The sequence below is a fragment of the Mercenaria mercenaria genome, chromosome 2, assembly GCF_021730395.1.
Source record: "Mercenaria mercenaria strain notata chromosome 2, MADL_Memer_1, whole genome shotgun sequence".
Lineage (NCBI taxonomy): Eukaryota > Metazoa > Mollusca > Bivalvia > Venerida > Veneridae > Mercenaria > Mercenaria mercenaria.
Window position 1 is genome coordinate 86240437 of NC_069362.1, and position 21808 is coordinate 86262244.

Genomic DNA, 21808 nt, shown 5'->3' on the forward strand with positions numbered 1-21808 from the left:
CAGTAATTAATTCCTAGATAATACAATATGGCAAGTGACTTACAATGTCCTCAGATATTATACAATGCAACCTCAATTATGACCAACTATGCCATTATACAACCTCATCAGATTTTTAATGATTACTAAAAAAGGCCAGTTAACTAAACAAAGTCCTCAGAATAATAATAATAACTACTGGCGTGTTAACTATACAATGTCCTCACATCATTTAAATTACTAATAACCAGTTAACTATAAATGTCCTCTGATTAGTAATAATTATTAATGGAAAGTCAGCTCTACAATGTCTTCATATTTCTAATCATTAATAACTTTCTCTGCAAGTAACTGCAAACTTTCCCATATGAAACCAAGAACAAAGAGCACTCAAATTGCCTCAAGATGGAACTGTGGTCTGTTACACCTGTAGAGAAACATCACTTACCTATAGAATGTAAGGTATGCCGGGTCTGTTCTCAGATCTCTTCGTACAAAAATGTTTCCAGTGTTTGGATTGATAGCAAAGTATGTTATGCCTGGCTCAAAACTGATGATGCTGTACAGTGGTGTCTAAAATAGTGGATGGTAGGGAGACATAATTACATCACAAAATATGGCTGAACAGTGTTGGTCACACTGTATCAACACTTGGTAAATATACTAAAGGGCATTTGGTCAAGTTTTTGGAAATACAAAATAAGAATGTGTCTCTTTTGGGAAACAATATATAGGGTTAACATGGCATCAATTGTTTATAAACTTCAGTTTCTGGAAAAAGCAAAACAAAAACTTGACTACATGGAAATTTAATGATGGAAAACATGTATATGGTTCATTAAACATTTCCAGGTCACAACAACATTTGAAAGCTTCAATCCTTAATTCAGGATTTGAGCCGCGCCATGAGAAAACCAAAGTAGTGCGTTTGCGACCATTATGGATCCAGACAAGCTGCGCGTCCACACAGTCTGGGTAGGACCCATGCTGTTTACTAACGGTTTCTCTAATTGCAATAGGCTTTGAAATTGAACAGTATGGATCCTGGCTGGTCTGGATCCATGCTGGTCGCAAATGCACTATGTTGGTTTTCTCATGGCGCAGCTCATTTAATTTTCATTCATAAAAAATTCTACATTATATGAGTGGAAGATTTTTAGGACAAGCCTGATAAATCATGCTTAAAATAACTTACCCCAGGATTTGCCAAAGTGCTGATAATGGACTCATTGACATTTCTAGTCTCTGGGATAGTCACAGAATAGGTACTGAGTGAGAACCTGAGTGTGTCTAATTCACGGATGACATTAACGTTGACAGTAATTGTGGCAAACCTCTGTGGAGTACCGCCATCTCGAGCAATAACAGTAACCTGAAATATATATGGTTGATCTCAATAGAAATAGTACCGGTATAATGCAAGTCTTAACTGTATATCAAACATTAATACAATGTTAATATTTCTACAATAATATGTTTAAATGTTTACACTTTCAGTAGTTGATGCACCTTACAGATAATATTTGTTCAGTTTTCAGGAGTAAATCTGCACTGACATATAGTGAGATCTGTCTCAGTTTCTGGAATACCAAGGTTTTGATTATTAGGGGTACTTTTCTAATGCAATAAAAAATGTCTACTGCGTAACTTATTCAGATTTTAGGAGTTTAAAGTATTTAGGGATTCCAGTTTAACGACGTTTCAGTGTATTAGTAACTGTAGCAGAGACCTTGTAAACACCCGTTTCATAATGGCTAAAACCAGCAACATTCCACAAGATCATTACAAAAAATTTTTTATTACAAATCTGGCATGGCTGACTAGTAGTCTTGTGATAGAACCTTACCTGATTGAGGTAACTTTTTATGCCGAGTACTGACTGCATGAATGTGATTAAACCCGTGATAGGACCTTGCACAATAATCGTCACTTTTTATGCCGAGTACTGACTGCATGAATGTGATTAAACCCGTGATAGGACCTTGCACAATAATAGTCACTTTTTATGCCGAGTACTGACTACATGAATGTGATTAAACCTGTGATAGGACCTTGCACAATAATAGTCACTGTTTGTGCCGAGTACTGACTGCAGAAGTGTGATTACAAGCGTGACAGAACTTACTTGATAGAAGTCATTCTTTGTCCCAAACTACTGACTGCAGTACTGTATCTACACCTGTAATTGGACCTTACCCGATAGAACTACTTTTTGTGCAGAGTTCTGACTGCAGAAGTGTGATTATACTTGTGACAGAATCTTACCCGATAGAAGTCCGTGTTTGTGCTGAGTACTGACCGCAGGAGTGTGATTACACCTGTGCCAGGATTGATCAAGAAGAAGTCATCATTAAAACCATTCTGGATAGAATATGTTACAGTGTTCTCTGGTGCCTGAAATGTCATTAATGTTTATCAGTATAAAGTACCTTAAATATCTTTAATGGATGAACTTTGATGTAGTGTATTAATATTTTAAAGGTGTCTCAAATAAATGATAACTTTTTAAATTAGAACTTTTTTTTCACATACACACATTACCAAGTCAATGTGATTTCCAAAGCATGAGATTAACTGTTGGTTTTTTTTTCAAAACATGTTTGGTGTTTGAAATGAATTGTCAACCAGTCTGTCAATTTTCTTACTTGTGTAAAACAAATGTTTTATCAGCATTATGAAATCTTTTGGTTGACAAAAAAATCCACAGTGTCTGTACAAAAAGACAAAAATAATATTCCCACTTGAATATGACAATTTCACAATATGCTCAATTGGAGGACAACTATCTTCTCTGAAACCCAATTTAATGCACACATGGTGAAGTATTCTGGAAAATTTTAAGATTTGCTAAATTATTCTCTTGAGCGGCAGTAATCATTTACCACTAGTGATAAGGAAAACAGGGCCATACCTGTCTATCATTGTCGAAAGCATTTAGGTCATAGATAAACGTTCCAATAGGAGCTGTTTCTAAGATGTTTACTGTAATAGTGCCAGTATGATTGTAGACTGGAGCAAACAGGTTCCTCAGTATACTAATCCTCACAGTGGCTGTAGCTGAACGGCTTGGGAAACCTCCATCGTAGGCACGGATACGAGCCTGAAATAGTGTTAATAAAACTTACAATGAAAGACCGACTACCTGGTATTATGCTGAAAGAAATGTATTGAGGCATTTTTCACATTTTTTAAAAATAAATATTAATGAAAACGTATCCACAGCCTTCTCTCAATCTCCTTCCAAAGTCAGTAGTTTCTTAAACTTTGAAATGAGCCGCACCATGAGAAAACCAACATAGTGGCTTTGCGACCAGCATGGATCCAGACCAGCCTGTGCATCCGCGCAGTCTGGTCAGGATCCATGCTGTTTGCTAATGGTTTTTCTAATTGCAATAGGCTTTGAAAGTGAACAGTATGGATCCCGACCAGACCGTGCGGATGCACAGGCTGGTCTGGATCCATGCTGGTTGCAAAACCACTATGTTGGTTTTCTCATAGTGTGGCTCAAATAACAAATCACTGATTACAAGATATTCTAAAAACATTAGTTGTTACTTGAAGCAATTTCTGAAATTGTTCACTGTTTTTCTCTCATGAAAACTTTGCAAATTTATAGGGAATCGATCTTACCGATTTTCGTCGCGAAGCGACGAAAATCGGGATCGAATCCCACTACGGTAACATACGAGGGTATCCAAACAACACATACTATCCAAATAAAAAAATATGGAGTTCCGGTTTAGACCATGGGCGTGCGACGACCCCGATGAAATTCGGGATATCACGGTCTTCGTTAATGTTAATAAGCGTCCATCAGATCAGTAGGCGAAACGCAATATCCGCACAATAAGATGTCTGCGACCCGAAAGAATATTCAAAGTAAGCTGTTAATTTTGTTGCGTCAGAAGCTAATATACTACACTGATATAATTTGTGATACAAACATGCTTTATTCTATACTGAGCAGCATTTTTAAACGGCGACATTTTGAACATTTTTATATTTAGAGTGAGAGTGGTACACATTACACTGGCGCCGACATTTGAAAATTTGAGGAACAAAAACATTCTCCAACGAGTTCTTCAGCTCGGGGAATGAGAGAATAGATTCACCTTTGTGTCGCTTTTCAGATCGTATTTTAATTCCTTTCCGGTACTTTAGTTTCTTTGAACTTCTCTGTTACTAAGCCTATATTGAATTTTTAAAATTAAGAAATCGGTGATTTTACTTGCAGGCATGACTGATTATGGAATTATTTTACTTTTATGTAGAATATGGACGGCACTCCAGTACAGCATGTGCATGGTTGGCACTGTGACATTTTAGAAACGTGAGTAACTAATTTGTCCATTGTATAATAATAATGTAAACAAACACCCACCCATAAATAGCATAGAAATTCCTATTTTTACATTTTTATTTATTCATCAATTTGAAATTGGCCTTTTAGGATTATTATTTCTTAAGGCTCACTGCATGTATACACAGCAGTGTGCGGAATTCAGATTTGAATCCACTAGACCATTTGGGCTACCAGATAGAAAATTTAAATTTCCAAGCCCGACACTTATTCTAAATAATGAGACCTCAGGTAGACCGAATCACCGATATTACATTTTGATATTTTACGTTGTCTAACTAGAGGAGGCAGATATCGACAAGTCAAAAAAAATATAACGATATTTAACTCTTGAGTACAATTATTTGGACTAGCCCGACACTAATTTCACTACCCCGAACTTTAACACCTTAAAATACTTAATTTTTGCACCATATAACATTTTGTAGACTATAACGCCCGATTTTTTTAGGATCGGCACTTGCCAATTACTGCTACTTGGACTTTTGACAATTTGCAAGATATAATAACGAGTGCTGAATACACATTTACACACACACTGATAGCATAATTTAAGCTCTGCCTACTGCAGGTACTTGTGAGAGGTGATTGTATTCAGCCAATTAGCGCTGTGGTTACATCTTTGACACTTCGTGTTTGATTGTCAACACGTGAGAGTGCAAAAAAAACAACAACAATTCAATAAGCATTCCTCAGTCTGGACGATGCGTGATGCCTTCTTAGTGTTTATTAATGGAGATCATATGAAAATCACGATGCTGTACTCGTTTAATTAGCATGATTTTTAAAACAAATTTATAGGAAAATTTAGTAGCCTGGTCGGGCTTGTACCTGCGGAAAATCGGTAGCCCGAGTTGAAATTTGGTAGCCACAGGCTGTCGGACTACCGCGAATTTCGAACACTGACACAGTGATTAAGTTGAGCTTATGAATATGATTCTGCCGATAAGCTGTGCTCGGTCTAAATATATATATAGGGAATCAGATCGGCTTATAGAAAAAAATATAGATTTTAAACAGGCTGGTAACATTGCCCGATCGAGCTTTCGACATAAAAACTTAACATTTTTTGAAAAATAGTAAAGATGTTTCTTTCAAACTTGGTTCATCTGTTCATATGACACAAATTGAAATAAAAATAACTTGGTTGCCTTCAGTTTTGGTAGAATTATTTCCCCTTTTCAGATTTTTATGATGCATAATTTTTGAAGTCCAGAAAAATTATGTGTTAATGCATTACATTATGCTATTGGCGTTTGTTTCGTTTATTCCACACTCATTTGACACCGTGCAAATTGTCAACAGTCAGGATAGCGTTGATAAGCGCAACTTGCGCAGACATGCAATTCGGCTCGATCTTCTTTGGAATATATGTAATACTGTTTACATGTCGTACTGATACAACCACATTTTAAATAAAATTCTTATTGATACATCCACATTTTAAAATAAAGTCATATCTGATCCCACAAGTTTGTAATTACAAAAATACAGCCCTTAATCTGGAGTTCTGAAGCATGCTCGATTAGTTGGTCAGAATTATGAAGGAATTGATTTCAAACTGTCCATAAATGCAAGAGTTTAAGAGTTAGTCAGAACCATATCATGCAGAAGATGTAATTACTTTCACAAATCACAGGGCTCAAATTTTGGACCGCTAAAATGTAAGTCAATTTCATGGAATGCAAGTTAAGATCAAATTTCACACAATTTATTTTGCAAATACAAATAATTTAGTCAAAATTGTTGCGGTTTTTGTTAATGTTTGTAGATTCGCTTTCATTTGAGGATAACAGAAAACACAACATCTTTTTTTGGTTAGCCATTTTTTATTGAATGGATTACTGATTATAAAGAAATGTAGAGGTCTATCTTATAATTAAATCTAGAATGCAGGCTGTCTTACTAATTCGTACATGTATACAGTTGAATCGCTATTTATAATATTAGGTACGATAATTTGCCTTGCTGTAGTTTCAGCCAGTAGTTAAGTTACGCCATCAATGATGCGTTCCGAATTACTTTGAAGGTTTTTTTGAGTTATAACGCACAAAATTGTACGCCAAGGAAAACCGTGCAAACAATATTGATGTTTCTAGCATGATTTTTTAGGATATTCTAACATTCTTAATTGAAAGTCTAAATTTGCAAGCAGATTTCAGACTAAGCAACAAGAAAAAAAAGCTACATGCTAAAATTTTTATGTTGGTCAAAAAAGTTAAATTTTTATTCATTTACTCACATTACTTTTTGGTCCGATGCATTCAATTCTTGTTCTCCAAGGAATCCCCAGTCGAGCATGTCCCCAACAATATGATGAAGTATTTTGAGGGTATGAGCTAGACCAGTTGTTTTATGGTTCAAAATTCAGCTTTAAGTTCAGGCATGTGAAATTGGTGTCAGGCTTGGAAAATTTTCTATCTGGTTGCCAGCATGGGTTAGTTGAAATCTGAATTTTGTACACTGCACACAAAAATTACTCAAATACGTTTAAAGTTATACGTTTATGAATCATGACCGTCAGATACCAATAAACAATTGTAGCATTTTGTCAGCTCCTGTGTTCATACTAAACTGAGGAAGGCAGAACAGATTCTTCTAGCTGCTTTACCAGTCTGTTTTTGCCTTTTAATGATACCGAGCAAAGTGAAGGTCATGGACCACCAAGTCAAAAAGGTACCTGGAATTCACTGGGTTATTAAAGTAATGTTTGGCTGTTCTGGCTGGTCAGTCCTGTAAACAAACCTACTCATACAGTGACTTTTCTTTTTCCAAACTGAAATTTTTAACCGCATTTACTTCGTTTCATTATACATTTTGACAAAATTTGCTACTGTTTTATTATCATTAAAAAAAGTTTTATTTTATAACAAATTTCTCCCGCCATGCCAATGATATAATTGGGGTTATCTTATTGGCATGAAAATTGAAAAACTGCGAAAAGGATATTAGCTCTTAGACCTTTGAAATTTCAAAACAGCTGGTTGTCCATGTTTCCTTAATTTGTTCCCTTTTCACTATTTTCAGGCATCTTGGTCTATTATACAGAGTATTGTTGTACTGCTCCAAAGTGCTTGTTGACAGACTGAAACCACTTGCTTGCGGCTCATAAGGTATAAATTTCTATCATTCTGTTTCTTTATTATATAGTTGCAGCTGTGGGAAGCAGTTTCAATCATTCAAAAAGTAGGATATACTGTATACAAATTAGTATTTGTGTGAACAGATTTTTGCGATTGAGTCAGTGCAAATACCAGGAACATTAGGCGTAAAAAAATTGTCTGTTTCCTGTATCCTGACCTACCATAAATTTTTGGCCCGACCCTAAATGGACGGTCCGTCCGCCTTTGTCTTTGAGAACATTTTTTTCAACTTTTTGATAAAAACTTTTTATGCTTTAAACATGGACAGTGATGTTATAAATCAACTTACTGATGCTCTAGAGGCATAACCCCCCTATTTGTATTCATTTTTTGACACAAAAATAATTTCCAAAAAGTCTCCCTAAAAATAATTTCAAAAAATCCAAAGAAAAAGTTTTTCCGACCTACCTGCCCTAATTTATTTTAGCATGTTACCGGAAACAAAATTTTTTTAGACCTTAGTAAAGACTCCATTTCATTTTCTTGATGATAAAGCATTTCTGGACAAAACCATAAAATTTAATACATGTATGCAAATTTAAACAATTATTAGCTCAATCACCTGTCACAGGGTGACAACATGAGTTGATGTCCGTCATGTGCCAACAATTTGTAAAAAAATCTTCTTCAGAACCACTGGGCAGATTTACACCAAACTTCACAGAATGATCTTGGGGTGGTCCTCTTTCAAAATTACCCAAAGAATTTGATTCCATATAGAACTGACCGGAAAGAAAAACTGAAAATGATTTCTTGTCAGAAATTGTTAGCCGGCAGGGCTTTTCATCCTTATATGACAGAGGCCTGTATTCTGCAAATTCCCAATCCAAAAATATTGCATTTTTTCCCAACATCCCAAAATGCAAGGTAACATTTCCAAAAATCACATCAACAGATGGTTTAATTTGTGGCCGAGGAAGCGGTTCTCAGATATTGACTTTTTAGCTCACCTGTCACAAAGTGACAAGGTGAGCTTTTGTGATAGCGCGGCATCCGGCGTCCGTCCGTGCGTCGATAAACTTTTGCTTGTGACCACTCTATAGGTCACATTTTTCATAGGATCTTGATGAAAGTTGGTTAGGGTCTCTTTTTATCAATTTACAATATTTGATTTCTGTTTTACAGGTTCACTTCTTGAGAGCAGGCAGCTACAAAATGGAAGGTCAACAAATCCAGTATACTTGAAAAGCAAGAAAGAAACACCAGAAAATATAAAAAGACAGAAGAACAAGGGAACTTAAAAAAAAAAAACTTTTAAGGATAGGAATTCAGGATTTATTTAGAAACTAAATTTATTTTGAGAAGAGCAGTGTTTGACAAAGCTCTGTTACTTTAAGAGATAATGTATTATCACATTGGTTTTGTTATTGTCGAGCCCGCTTGCGGAAGCGAAGACATAGTTGTCCAAATGTCTATTCGGTGTATGTGCGTGCGTGCGTCCGTCCGGATTTGTTTGTCCAGACCATAATTTGGACACGCATGGAGCAATCTTGTTTATATATGGTATGAATGTTAACCTCAGTGAGACGGAGTGTCATGCGCAAGCCCCAGGTTCCTATCTCAAAGGTCAAGATCACACTTACAGGTCAAAAGTCAAATTCAAAAATGACTGTCCGGAGCATTTCTTCTTGATGCATGGAGGGATTTTGATGTAACTTGGCACAATTGTTCACCATCATGAGATGGAGTGTCATGCGCAAGAACCAGTTCCCTAGGTCTAAGGTCAAGGTCACACTTAGAGGTCAAAGGATACAAGAATGACAACTTTGTCTGGAGCATTTCTTCTTCATGCATGGATGGACTTTGATGTAACTTGGCACAAATGTTCACCACCATGAGACGGAGTGTCAAACGGAAGAACTAGGGCTAAGGTCAAGGTCACACTTAGAGGTCAAAAGTCAGATACAAAAATGACTTTGTCTGGAGCATTTCTTTTTGATGCATAGAGGGATTTTGATGCAACTTGGCACAATTGTTCATCATCATGCGACGGAGTGTCATGCAAAAGATCCTAGAATTACTTCCCTTTGTTGTTACTATACATAGCTTACATTTGTAACTTTTTTATTACTGGTCGTAGGGAAAAATCAAGACTACTTTTCTGTAGTACAACATGCATGTTACATCCAATTTTCAGGTGTATTTTGACCTATCTCTGCTGGTGCAGATTTTTGTGTGGACTTAGAATTTTTTTTATATATTTTTTTTAATCCTTTTTTTTAATTTTTTTTTTTTAAATTTTATATTCCTTTGTTGTTACTGTAAATAACTTATATTGTAACTTTTTGCAATCTCCTTTATTTGGCATAAATGTTTGCCTCAATGAGACAAGGAGTGACATGCACAACTCCCAGTCCTTTTGACAGCTGGCGGGCTTGACATATTGCCCGTGGGTATCTAGTTCTCGTATTTTTCACGAGATTTTAAAGAGAATGTTCTGTTATTCCCCAATGTAGTAAGCTTGTTTGTCTTTCAGTCAGTAGGTTTTCATGGCTTCCAGGTGATAACTCATGAAAAGCTTGACCGCTTTAAATATTTTTTGGTACATAGTTACAGGTCAAGTTCGACTTTGGGGTCAGTAGGTCAAAGGTCAAGATAACTTGCAAACGCTTTGGCCTGGGATCATAGCTTTTGTAACACAGGTGTAACATGATAAAATACAGGTTGTTTGAATTTGAGGTCAATAGATCAAGGTCAAGGTCACAGTGACCTTGAACCAGTTGAGCCGTTCCGAATGATAATTGAAGACCTTGAGCCTAGGTGTAAAGTTTGGTACAATGGTGTCACATCATGAAATGCAGGTCAAGTTTTATTTTGAGATGAGTAGGTCAAGGTCACAATAAGGCAAAACAGTGAAATGTTTTTCAGATTATAACTTGAGAATGCTTGAGCCTATGATCATGAAAATTGTTAGGGAGGTTGATTATGACCAGCAGGTGACCCCTATTGATGTTGAGGTCAGTAGGTCACAGGTCAAGGGTCACCCGGTTCTTTAAAATGATGCACGGAGGGGCACATGGGGTCTTCCTCCACCATTAAAACTAAAGTCGCCATATGACCTATCCTGTGTCGGTGTGATGTTAAGTTCAACAAAATAAATAATGGTTCTTTAAAACGGTTTTTATACGCCCGAAGGGACGTATTATGTTATGACGCTGGTGTCCGTCTGTCCGTTAGCAATTTCGTGTCCGCTCTGTAACTCTTGAACCCCTTGAAGGATTTCAAGTAAACTTTACACAAATGTTCACCACACCGAGACGATGTGCAGACCGCATGTTTTGGATGTCTCACTTCAAGGTCAAGGTCACACTTAGGAGTCAAAGGTCATATCAGTTTGTTTCGTGTCCGCTCTGTAACTCTTGAACCCATTGAAGGATTTCAAGAAACTTGACACAAATGTTCACCACACCAAGACGACGTGCAGAGCGCATGTTCCGGATGACTTGCTTCAAGGTCAAGGTCACACTTAGGGGTCAAAAGTCATATCAGTTGTTTCGTGTCCGCTCTGTAACTCTTGAACTGCTGGAAGGATTTCAAAGAAACTTGGCAGAAATGTTCACCACATTGTAACGATGTGCAGAGCGCAGTTCCAGATGACTCGCTTCAAGGTCAAGGTCACACTTAAGGGTCAAAGGTCATATATGACTTTGCTTTGTGTATATTGCTCTGCAGTGCAGTGGTCTTGTTTTTATTTGGCAGATCTCTTTTTTGTACTTACAATAATTTTTTTTTGAATTACTTCCCTTTTATGTTACTATAATAGCTTATTTTGAAACTTTTTTATTATTGGCCGTAGGGAAAAACCAAGACCACTTTTCTGTGGTTACAACATGGATGGTACCTCCAATTTTAAGGTGTATTTTACATACCTATACCTGATAAGGATTTTTTTGTAGACTTTGATTTTTTTTTTTGTGGACTTAGATTTGTTTTTTGAAGTTTTCCTTTTGTTGTTCCAGTCCTTTGGGGCTACAACAGTCAAGTTCTTAAAATTTTGCTCCAATCCTATGATGTAAGCCTTTGGGCGTATATTGCCCCGCATTGCGGCGCTCTTGTTGGACAATGACTTCAGGATGCTTGGGATGAGAAACACAAAATTTAGTACAAGGTTGGTCTTGACCAGGAGATTACCTGTATTGATTTAGAGTTCCAAAGGTCAGGATGACCCTGAACATTTAAACCTTTTCCATACAACAACTTGAGAACACTTTGGCGGAGGATCATGAAACTATAGAGATTGAATTTGAGGTCATTAGGTCATAGCTCAAGAAAATGCTGCTTTGATATTGGCTTAGTTCTGTGATAAGGCCATATTGTAAGGTATAATTCGTCACTCCTGTGACAACTCTAGCGTTTAGCTCACCTGAGCACAAAGTGCTCAAGGTGAGCTTTTGTGATCGCCCTGTGTCCGTCCGTCGTCAACAGTTTGACTGTTAACACTCTAGAGGTCACAATTTTGACCTAATCTTTATGAAACTTGGTCAGAATGTTACCCTCAATAAAACCTTGGACACATTTGATATTGGGTTATCTTGGATCAAAAACTAGGTCACCAAGTCAAATCAAAGGAAAAGCTTGTTAACACCGTAGAGGTCACATTTAAGGCTATATCTTCATGAAACTTGGTCAGAATGTTAATCTTTATGATCTCAAGGTCCAGTTTGAATCTGGGTTATGTAGGGTCAAAAACTAGGTCACTAGGTCAAATCAAAGGAAAAGCTAGTTTACACTCTAGAAGCCAAATTTATGACCATATCTTAATCTTAATGAAACTTTGTCAGAATTTTAATTTTGATGATCTATAGGCCAAGTTAAATCTAGTTCAGGTGGGATTAAAAATTAGGTCACTAGGTCAAATCAAAGGAAAAGCTCGTTAACACTCCAGAGGCCACATTTATGACTGCATCTTCATGAAACTTCATCAAAATGTCTTGATGGAGGGTCATGTGGGGTCAAAAACTAGGTCACCAGTCAAATCAAAGGAAAAGCTAGTTAACTCGTTAGAGGCTACATTTATGACATATCTTAATGTAACTTGGTCAGAATGTTGATCTTGATGATCTTTATGTCAATATGTCAGGTGAGCGATACAGGGCCATCATGGCCCCTCTTGTTTATTTGTTCTTGTTGTAAGAGAAAATTGTACATTTTAGAATACAGATTACAGCAAGTCACATTTTCTTATTTTGACAATACTTATTTCAAAGCCTGACAAAAGCATCCAGTACTGTTATTAAATGTTGTTATTCACAGTTCAGCTATATTTCATGTATGGATAAAACAAGTTGTGTGATCTGTGATCATAATAAATGTGTATACAGATAAAACTTAAACATGTGAACAGTTTATTCAATAAATAAAGTGTAATGCTAGTCTTTTTGATGTGTATATAAAAACAAAATTAGGATTTGTTTTAGGAGTAATTTCAGAATTACAATTAACACAAATAGAAAAAACCAAGCCTTGCAACAAGAAGGCTAATATGTCTCCCTAGACTGAGCTCTTAACCTGCCGTGGTGCAAATAGATTGTTAATGTGTGCCTGTCTGTTAAGTCTTGTTAACAGTGAGTTGCAATCTAGTAACTTTTCAGTTTGTATGATTTTTAGCTCACCTGAGCACAGTGTGAGCTGTTGTGATCACCTTAAGTCTGTCATTGTGCTTCTCAACAGTTTGCTTGTTGTTAAACACCCTAGTAGACAGTTTTTTTTTAAATGTTAAAGGGATGAGTTGAAGTCTGATCGATTCCCGATTGAGGCAGTGCCTTATTTCATATTATCCAAGTTAATTTTAACAACTTTAATATAAATAAACTTTCAAATGTTATTTTGAAAAATTAAATAAGTATTTAAAGGGCATAAAATTCACATCCAGGGTTGACTTTAATACCAGATCATATAATAATCACAGGTACTTACCACAAACAGTGTAGTAGTGTCACTCTCCAGGTTAGTATTTGCTCTAAGGCTTATTAAACCGGTTGTTTCATTGACAAAGAAGTATGATGAGGTGGAGTCATCTCCGATCATGTCATAACGTACCACATTAAATGGAGACTGCAACAAAATATTTATACAAAAAAGTGAGAAGAATAGAGAGTAATGATTTGTTGTAAATGTAACAGGAACTTAAATTTCTTTTTAACAAAGATAACAAAGAATTTTATCAAAGTACGAATATTCTCTAAGAAGTAATGTTTCAAAATTTTTTCATCAATATTTTTCATCTATTTTGATGTAGCAAGCACTGGTTTTTCAACCAATTTTGCAAAGAAAAGAATATTTTTGACATATATATCAGGTACGTTGACGAGTTAAAACCAGGTTCACACTACCCTCCAAGGGAAGCAGTGGTTACAGGGTTTCGTGTCATGGGTTTGAATCCTAAAAACCTCATAGTAGCACCTCTTCATTGACACCAGTACCAGCTTATAAGATTCATTCAGTTTCAAGACCTGACATCACACAATGAAGTAAATTGATATAAACTAATTACCACAGTATCCTGATCAACAGCTGTGGTTTTAAAGACGGACGTCAGAGCTGGGTGAGTCTCTTGAATCTGTGTTGTATATGGTGTGTTGATGAACTGAGGAGGGAAGTTGTTTCGTGTAACTTGGATAAAAATATCTGCAAGTATGGATGTGTCAAGGGAATTTGGTGTACCCAAATCATAGGCATATCCTTGGAACTGAAAAACAAACAAACATAATTGACATTTGTGGCATTTCCTTGAACATAAAACCAAACAAGTTACAAGTATCTAAACTAATAATATAAAACTCCATGATTTTTGTCATTACTTGCATTTTCCTACTAAAAAGATTATGCCAAAAAATCAAAATGACGAATTGATCATTAAGAAATAAAGACCCTATTCTTTTACCCAAGATGTTGTTCTAATGAAATGTCAAGGCCATTAAATAAGTTATATAAACATCCCACACGACAAGATCGGTCATTTTAAGACAGCTGTCTTTTCAAAACCTTCTATGATTAAAAGACAACCCAGATTTTATGACTTACGGCAAAGTTTTGGTTGATGTTAGTGTCCACGGAGTACACAGACCGGCGCAGCATGACAGCTCCTGTTACATCATCAACCATAAAGTAGTCCAGATCGTTACTGTCTCCACGCAACTCGTAACGCACAACATTGTGTGGCGACTGAAATATAATACTCTAGCTTAGGCAAGGTAAAACAATAAACAAAAAACAGTCACTTTCAAAAGTTTATCATTACACTTTCATGGATTTCAAATGGTATAAAGGAAAGATAAAGTTTTGTATGGGAAGTAGTCCGAATATACGTTTTCAAAAGTTTTGATAAGAAATTATATTAACATTTACACACAGTTTGACATAAAATGTTTATCCAATATTTAGAAACAATAAAAGTGTAAACCAGAAACAGATATTTGTACAAAGCTTTGTAAAATACTTGGTTCTTAATTTCGAAAGTATCCAAGACAATCTGCTCCTTTCAAGACATTTTGAACTTACAATATTTTTTCAAAACTTAATACAGCAATAAGTTTTTTTCTACAGTTACAAAATTAAACTTTTCAACATCTTAAATGGCTTTAGATTTGTTTCCCTTGAGGTTAACTACCTTGTAGTTGCTTTAGTATAAAAGAACAAGAGCTGTCTCCGTAGGATGACACATGCCCCCGATGGCACTTTGAATGAATAGTTATGGCCGATGTTAAAGTTTAGGACCTTTGACCTACGGAGCTGGGTCTTGCGCGCGACACATCGTCTTACTGTGTCACACATTCATGCATAGTTATTTTAAAATCCATGCATGAATGACAAAGATATGGACCGGACATGCCCATCAATGCACTATCATGAAAAATGATCTTTAACGTCTAAGTGTGACCTTGACCTTTGAGCTACGGACCTGGGTCTTGCGTGTGACACGTCGTCTTACTGTGGTACACATTCATGCCAAGTTATTTGAAAATCCATCCATCGATGACAAAGATATGGACCGGACACGCCCATCAATGCACTATCCTTTAACGTCTAAGTGTGACCTTGACCTTTGAGCTACGGACCTGGGTCTTGCGCATTGCACATCGTCTTACTGTGGTACACATTCATGCCAAGTTATTTGAAAATCCATCCATCGATGACAAAGATATGGACCGGACACGCCCATCAATGCACTATCCTTTAACATCTAAGTGTGACCTTGACCTTTGAGCTACGGACCTAGGTCTTGTGCACTGCACGTCGTCTTACTGTGGGTCACATTCATGCCAAGTTATTTGAAAATCCATCCATCGATGACAAAGATATGGACCGGACACGCCCATCAATGCACTATCCTTTAACGTCTAAGTGTGACCTTGACCTTTGAGCTACGGACCTGACTCTTGCGCACTGCACGTCGTCTTACTGTGGTACACATTCATGCCAAGTTATTTGAAAATCCATCCATCGATGACAAAGATATGGACCGGACACGAAAATTGCGGACAGACCGACAGACCGACAGACTGACAGACCGACAGACCGACAGACTGACAGACTGACAGACCGACAGACGGTTCAAAAACTATATGCCTCCCTTTGGGGGCATAAAAACAATTCTGGAACAGATGTGAAATTCATGATTTGAGCCACGCCATGAGAAAACCAACATAGTGCGCATCTGCGCAGTCTGGTCAAGTTTCTCTAACTGCAATAGGCTTTGAAAGCGAACAGTATGGATCCTGACCAGATTGCGCAGATGCGCAGGCTGGTCTGGATCCTTGCTGGTTGCAAACGCACTACGCTGGTTTTCTCATGGCACGGCTCATTTAGCTTTTCTGAAAATGTAGTAATGAGGGTAGTACTGCATAAAGTGTACTAGTATATTAGATAATCAAATGTCTATGCAAATAGAAAACTCACAAATTATTGAATCATTCTCAGAAAGTGCGAAAAACAACATACTGTAGTATCCCGGTCAGTTGCCGTGATGAATAAGATTGGCAGACCAACAGCCTGTGTATCCAGGATAGTCTCACTGTACTGCTGTGGTACAAACACCGGTGGGAATAGATTACGGTTCACTGAAATGATCACCACTGTAATATCTGACAAACGTGGGTTACCACCGTCCTGCACTCTTACACGTACCTGCAAATTGGAAACTGTATTCATACATTTACTTGACAACACTTTCAGACAAAAGTATGCACTTATAGTTCATTACAAAAAGGTAATATTCAGTAAGATTTTGCATAGTTTTGTCATGTATGTGACTTGGATTGTTTTTTGAATGGATATAACTATAAAACTGCCATCTCTTTAAACAAATCAAAAAAACTGGACAGGTGGTGAAATGTGGGCTTGGGGGTTGAGGTCTGGGGAAGGGGATAGATGGTTATAAAAAATGAAAATAAACATAGTAGTTGGTTACGTTCTGGCAATTCGCCTGTATAAAAAAAACGTGTAGTCTTACGTAGTATGTGTCAGTAGCATCTCCAGAAATAGAAGACTGCAGAAATATTCTACCAGAGCCTGAATCTATGGTGAAATATGTGGGGGCTGCACCATCTCCAATTATATCATACTGCAATGTGTTGTACGGAGCCTGAAAATACCAACATTCACTAATATATCAATATGATACCTTTCTAAAATCTAGCATTAACCTTTAGCCTGCTGCCAGCAAGTGGTTCTGCCTTTGCAACCAGTGCAGACCAAGATCTACACTGTTTGCTATTCAGTCGGTAAATTTTCAGTAAACATCCCTTCAAATAATAAATGGTACTGCCCAAATTGAAAGATGGACCAGTCCATTATAGCAGGATAAAGGTTAATGAATTTATATACTTCCTTTGTGTTAAAGAGTAGAATGACCAGAGCGATTTCACTCTAAAATTTTTAAAATTCAGCCAGAAGTTAACAGAGAATGAAAATGTTTGTTCAGAAGGAACAAATTATTTCTTATGTATACATATACTGACAGAGCATCTAAGAGTTTAAACAGTTTTAATGGCAGAGCAATATCATATTTTAAAATTCACATAAAAACATGTGTTTACATAAATAAGAGTTAAAGTAAAAAAATAAGATGTTTCCTTAAATAAATGGGAAAAAATAACATAAAACCCGGTGGCCTGACCTTTATGATTTAAACTCTTACCTGAATATCTGCATCAGTAGCCGTTACAGTCAAAATGTTTGTGTTTGTTCCCTGGTTACGGTCAATAGTCCTTGAGTACGGCTCATTCTGGAAAACTGGTGGAGCCTGGTTCCTCAAGATGTTTACGATCAACAGAGCAGTGGCAGATTTTGATGGTGATCCACCATCGCGAGCTATCAGAGATACCTGAAATTGAAATATCATTGCAAAAATAATATCCGTTTATTACTGAGTGTAAATCTTGTAATAATACATTATATTCTTTATTCTAAAAATAAAACACATTTATTACTTTTCAGTATTATTCTTATTATAGTACATCCTGATATTATTCTAAAAATACAAGTTTATTACCATTCAAAATTATTATTATAATCACACATGCTAAGTTTTTTTATAATACAAGATAATGGTAACACATGGTCACATCAACCTACCTGCGGAGACAAAGAAATGAGTGCTTTCATATTTGACCTATTATTTTACATATAAAACATTAAAATCAAGTAAATGTATCACAGAAGTGTCTTTTAATCAATTCAAACACTCTAAATAAATAGCAAGCCACACTGAATCATTCAGTCGGGCTACTCCCTCGTTGGAATATTCTTACTTTCTTGTGTTAAATTACAGACCATCAAAATACGTTTTCAAATTGGATTTAGCCTATTAATATTTAAGCAAACTGAATACAACTGCTATAATTTATGCATCGCTTTCAAAAACTATGGACATAGTATAATCCATTATTTTTTTCATATCTTTGTTAGAATTTAACACCTAAAATAGCCATGAAATATATGCCATTTACATGGTAACACTATCTGTCATAAAGTGGCATAATCATTAAATCAGAATTTCAAACAATTTTAATATATACTGCAGTGGGCAAATTTAAACAGTTTTTGGATACTTACATTGTATTGGTTAACTGATGTGCCAATAATATTGGTTCTGAGGTAGATCTGTCCAGTTGTTGGGTCGGCATAGAATAGGTCACTGTTTAGAGATCCAGAAACAATGTAATAGCCGACAACATTGTAAGGTGCCTGTAATTAAACAAAACATCTGTAAGTTACAATTATACACTAATTCAGTGTAACACCTTCACACAAACTGCAAGTAAATAAATATAAAAACTTTAATAACTTAAAAAACCCTTATACAGACCTTAATGTAATAGATCTGTTAAAATTGAAATAAATAAGACATAAATGAAATCTGAACTAAAACTTAACTTTAATGAAAAGTATTTACAATTCTAACACTTAACAAATAGTGCTTCACATAAATTTTCTTTTTAGAACTTTCGAACAAATTGAAAAGTTTGTGTTAAACCACAGAAATAAATGGATTTTTGAAAATAAATTCTGTCAAGCATTCATGTCCCTTCAAAAATTGGCAATTAGGCAGTCACCATAAAATCTTTTGTTAACCTTTAGCCTGCTGGCCGCAGGTGTTTTTGCCTTTGCAACCAGTGCGGACCAAGATCAGCCTGCTGATCTTGGTTTGCACTGTTCGCTATTCAATAAATAAATTTTTAATGAACACCCCTTCAAATAATAAATGGTGTTGCCCAAATTGAATGATAGACCAGTCCATTTTAGAAATTTAGCAGGGTAAAGGTTAAACAATATAATGATATCCAAATACATTAGGTTGAATAACATACCTGATTGTCATTGTCTGAAGCTTGCACCGTGTACACTGGTGTGCCAACATTGTGGGTCTCAAGTATTGTAGTTTGGTACAAGGCACTGGGGAACCAGACAGGTGGAAACTGGTTTCGCTCAACATAGACTGTCAACACTTCATCCCTTACACAGGGTATAAATCCACCATCACTTGCTCGTACACGAAGCTAAATTATATAAAATCAGAAATGTTAAAACGATTGTACAAAAGTGAACTTTTTTTTCATTTCAGTCAAGTAGATAATTTCACAATGAGTCACAGACTATTAATAAAAGCAATTTTGGGTCAATTCCAGTGTCAAGATTATATATGTCAACTGTTGAACCTGTATTTCAACTTTTTGTTGAACTCAAGTAAAAATTAGCTTTCCTGGACAATTGGACTATTACTATATACTTGTCACATTCTAACAGTGGCCTAGCTAGTAACCTAAGGTCTGACTGTGCAACCTTGCAGTTCTCCTGATGGCAAGGTCTCACAACTGTACAAAATATCACACTTCATCTTGGAACCAAACACTTTCATTGGTCGAAAATTGAGACATAATTCTTATTGACCAATCAAATTACTTTGCTTGAGACATGGCCCAAGAAAATGTTATAATCTTGAGGTTTGTTTAAAATGTTACTTGGCCGTAAAGATATAAAGAAAACTAAGAAAACATGTATATGTTACGAGAGACTCACCCTGTAGAGGGCATCATTATCAGCTATCAGTCCGGTTGTTGTTACAAACACAAATCCATTCTGGTCTATCCTAAACAATACAGGGGCATTGTCATCACCAACTAAACTGTAGGTCAATGCACTGAACCGACCCTGCAGAAGTATTTTATATATTACCAAACTGTAAAATATAACAATTTTACAACACTTCATGGCTCCAATGTATAGAAATGTTGAAAGTGAATTATTGTCTCCATCAAAATGGTAAGATTATTTCAAACTGCATGTAAAGTTGTTGAAAGATTTATTAATGAAAGCTAATATATAATTTACTGACAAATTGCTTTAAATAATTTGAGCCGTGCCATGAGAAAACCAACATAGTGGGTGTGCGACCAGCATGGATCCAGACCAGCCTGCGCATCCGCGCAGTCTGGTCAGGATCCATGCTGTTCGCTAACAGTTTCTCCAATTCCAATAGGCTTTAAAAGCGAACAGCATGGAGCCTGACCAGACTGCGCGGATGCGCAGGCTGGTCTGGATCCATGCTGGTCGCACACCCACTATGTTGGTTTTCCCATGGCACGGCTCATTTACTCAAGAACACACCAGGATCATCTGTTTGACTGAGAATAAGACAAATTGCTTGTTGAAAATCAAAGACATGTTTTCATAAAAAAAGGGGAGTTTGGCTTATTAAAAAGTAATGATAATTGACTGAAAAAAAGCAAATTAGGCTTGTTGAAAAATAAAGATATATGAGCCACGCCATGAGAAAACCAACATAGTGGGTTTGCGACCAGCATGGATCCAGACCAGCCTGCGCATCCGCGCAGTCTGGTCAGGATCCATGCTGTTCGCTAACAGTTTCTCCATCCAAAGCTTTAAGCGAAACATGGAGCCTGACCAGACTGCGCGATGCGCATGTGTCTGGATCCTGCTGTCATACCCCTATGTGGTTCTCATGGACGCTCATATGACTGCTTTAAAGCTATGTCTGACTGAAAACCTAGTGTTTTATCTACAATGTACTTACAGCAGCATCATTGTCAAAAGCAGAGACATTAAATATCCTGACATTGGTGCTTTGAGACTGTGGTATTGTAATTTCAGCTGGCAAGTTGCTGAATATTGGGCAGTTGGTGTTTCTAAGGACTGTGATCCTCACAGTTGCCTGGTTCGTGCCGTCACGTGATGGCACACCAAGGTCGTAAGCACGCACAAACAGCTGGAATGTGAAAATTTATAATTACATTGATGAGTTACAGTAATAGTTAATAACTATATCATTAATAAATGCAAAGGAAATCATATTCAACAATACAGGCTACCAGAAATAGGCAAAAGAAAAAAATCTTGATACATGTATATTTGATCTTGTCTGAAACTGAGCAATGTTACTAAATAGAACTCAAAAACTCAGAGAAAAGCATGGATACCCATGAGTTTTATGTTTTCCTTATGTTCTGTATATTAGTCACTTATACAGTAAAACAAAGACAAAAAGTTGTCTCTTGAAAAAGTTATGACAAAATATGTGCAATTCTTTTTTACATTTTTAGTATATCATATGAGACATTTTCTCAGAAATAAATTTTTTTTTAAAGTATTTTGTGTGAATTTTCAAATTTATATAATTATTTGTATCAGTTAAGAAGTCTGACATTTACTGAAGTGAAAAAATTAAGAAAATTTGTCAATAAATTTAATTAGTCATGAAGTTTAGCTCATACTTTCATCAGCTCTTGATTCTTGTATTTGATTTAAAACTCGTCATTCATTTATTCTGTCTAAACCTTTGAATTAACCCTTACCATGCTGGACACGA

The 21808-nt window shown here is 36.2% G+C and overlaps 1 protein-coding gene and 1 long non-coding RNA gene across 4 annotated transcripts in view; one reads left to right on the plus strand and one right to left on the minus strand.

Moving 5' to 3' along the window:
- Positions 1–21808, minus strand: part of LOC123562337 (uncharacterized) — a 157233-nt gene that overhangs the window by 58971 nt on the left and 76454 nt on the right. For all 3 annotated transcript variants that reach the window (XR_008369927.1, XM_053537137.1, XM_053537136.1), the window contains exons 67-80: positions 21017–21208; positions 20002–20133; positions 19293–19481; positions 18538–18669; positions 17621–17806; positions 16934–17065; positions 16423–16608; positions 14506–14646; positions 13976–14170; positions 13399–13536; positions 2891–3079; positions 2245–2373; positions 1175–1351; positions 428–552 (exon numbers count right to left, since the gene is read on the minus strand). Coding sequence is in view for 2 of the 3 variants with exons in the window: in XM_053537137.1 (XP_053393112.1) it covers positions 428–552; positions 1175–1351; positions 2245–2373; positions 2891–3079; positions 13399–13536; positions 13976–14170; positions 14506–14646; positions 16423–16608; positions 16934–17065; positions 17621–17806; positions 18538–18669; positions 19293–19481; positions 20002–20133; positions 21017–21208 (2243 nt within the window). In the remaining variant the exon portion in view is untranslated. The remainder of the gene's footprint in view (positions 1–427; positions 553–1174; positions 1352–2244; positions 2374–2890; positions 3080–13398; positions 13537–13975; positions 14171–14505; positions 14647–16422; positions 16609–16933; positions 17066–17620; positions 17807–18537; positions 18670–19292; positions 19482–20001; positions 20134–21016; positions 21209–21808) is intronic.
- On the plus strand, positions 7348–8835 carry LOC128555266 (uncharacterized). The gene is made up of 2 exons (XR_008369928.1): positions 7348–7452; positions 8608–8835. It is a non-coding gene; the product is annotated as an uncharacterized LOC128555266 (long non-coding RNA).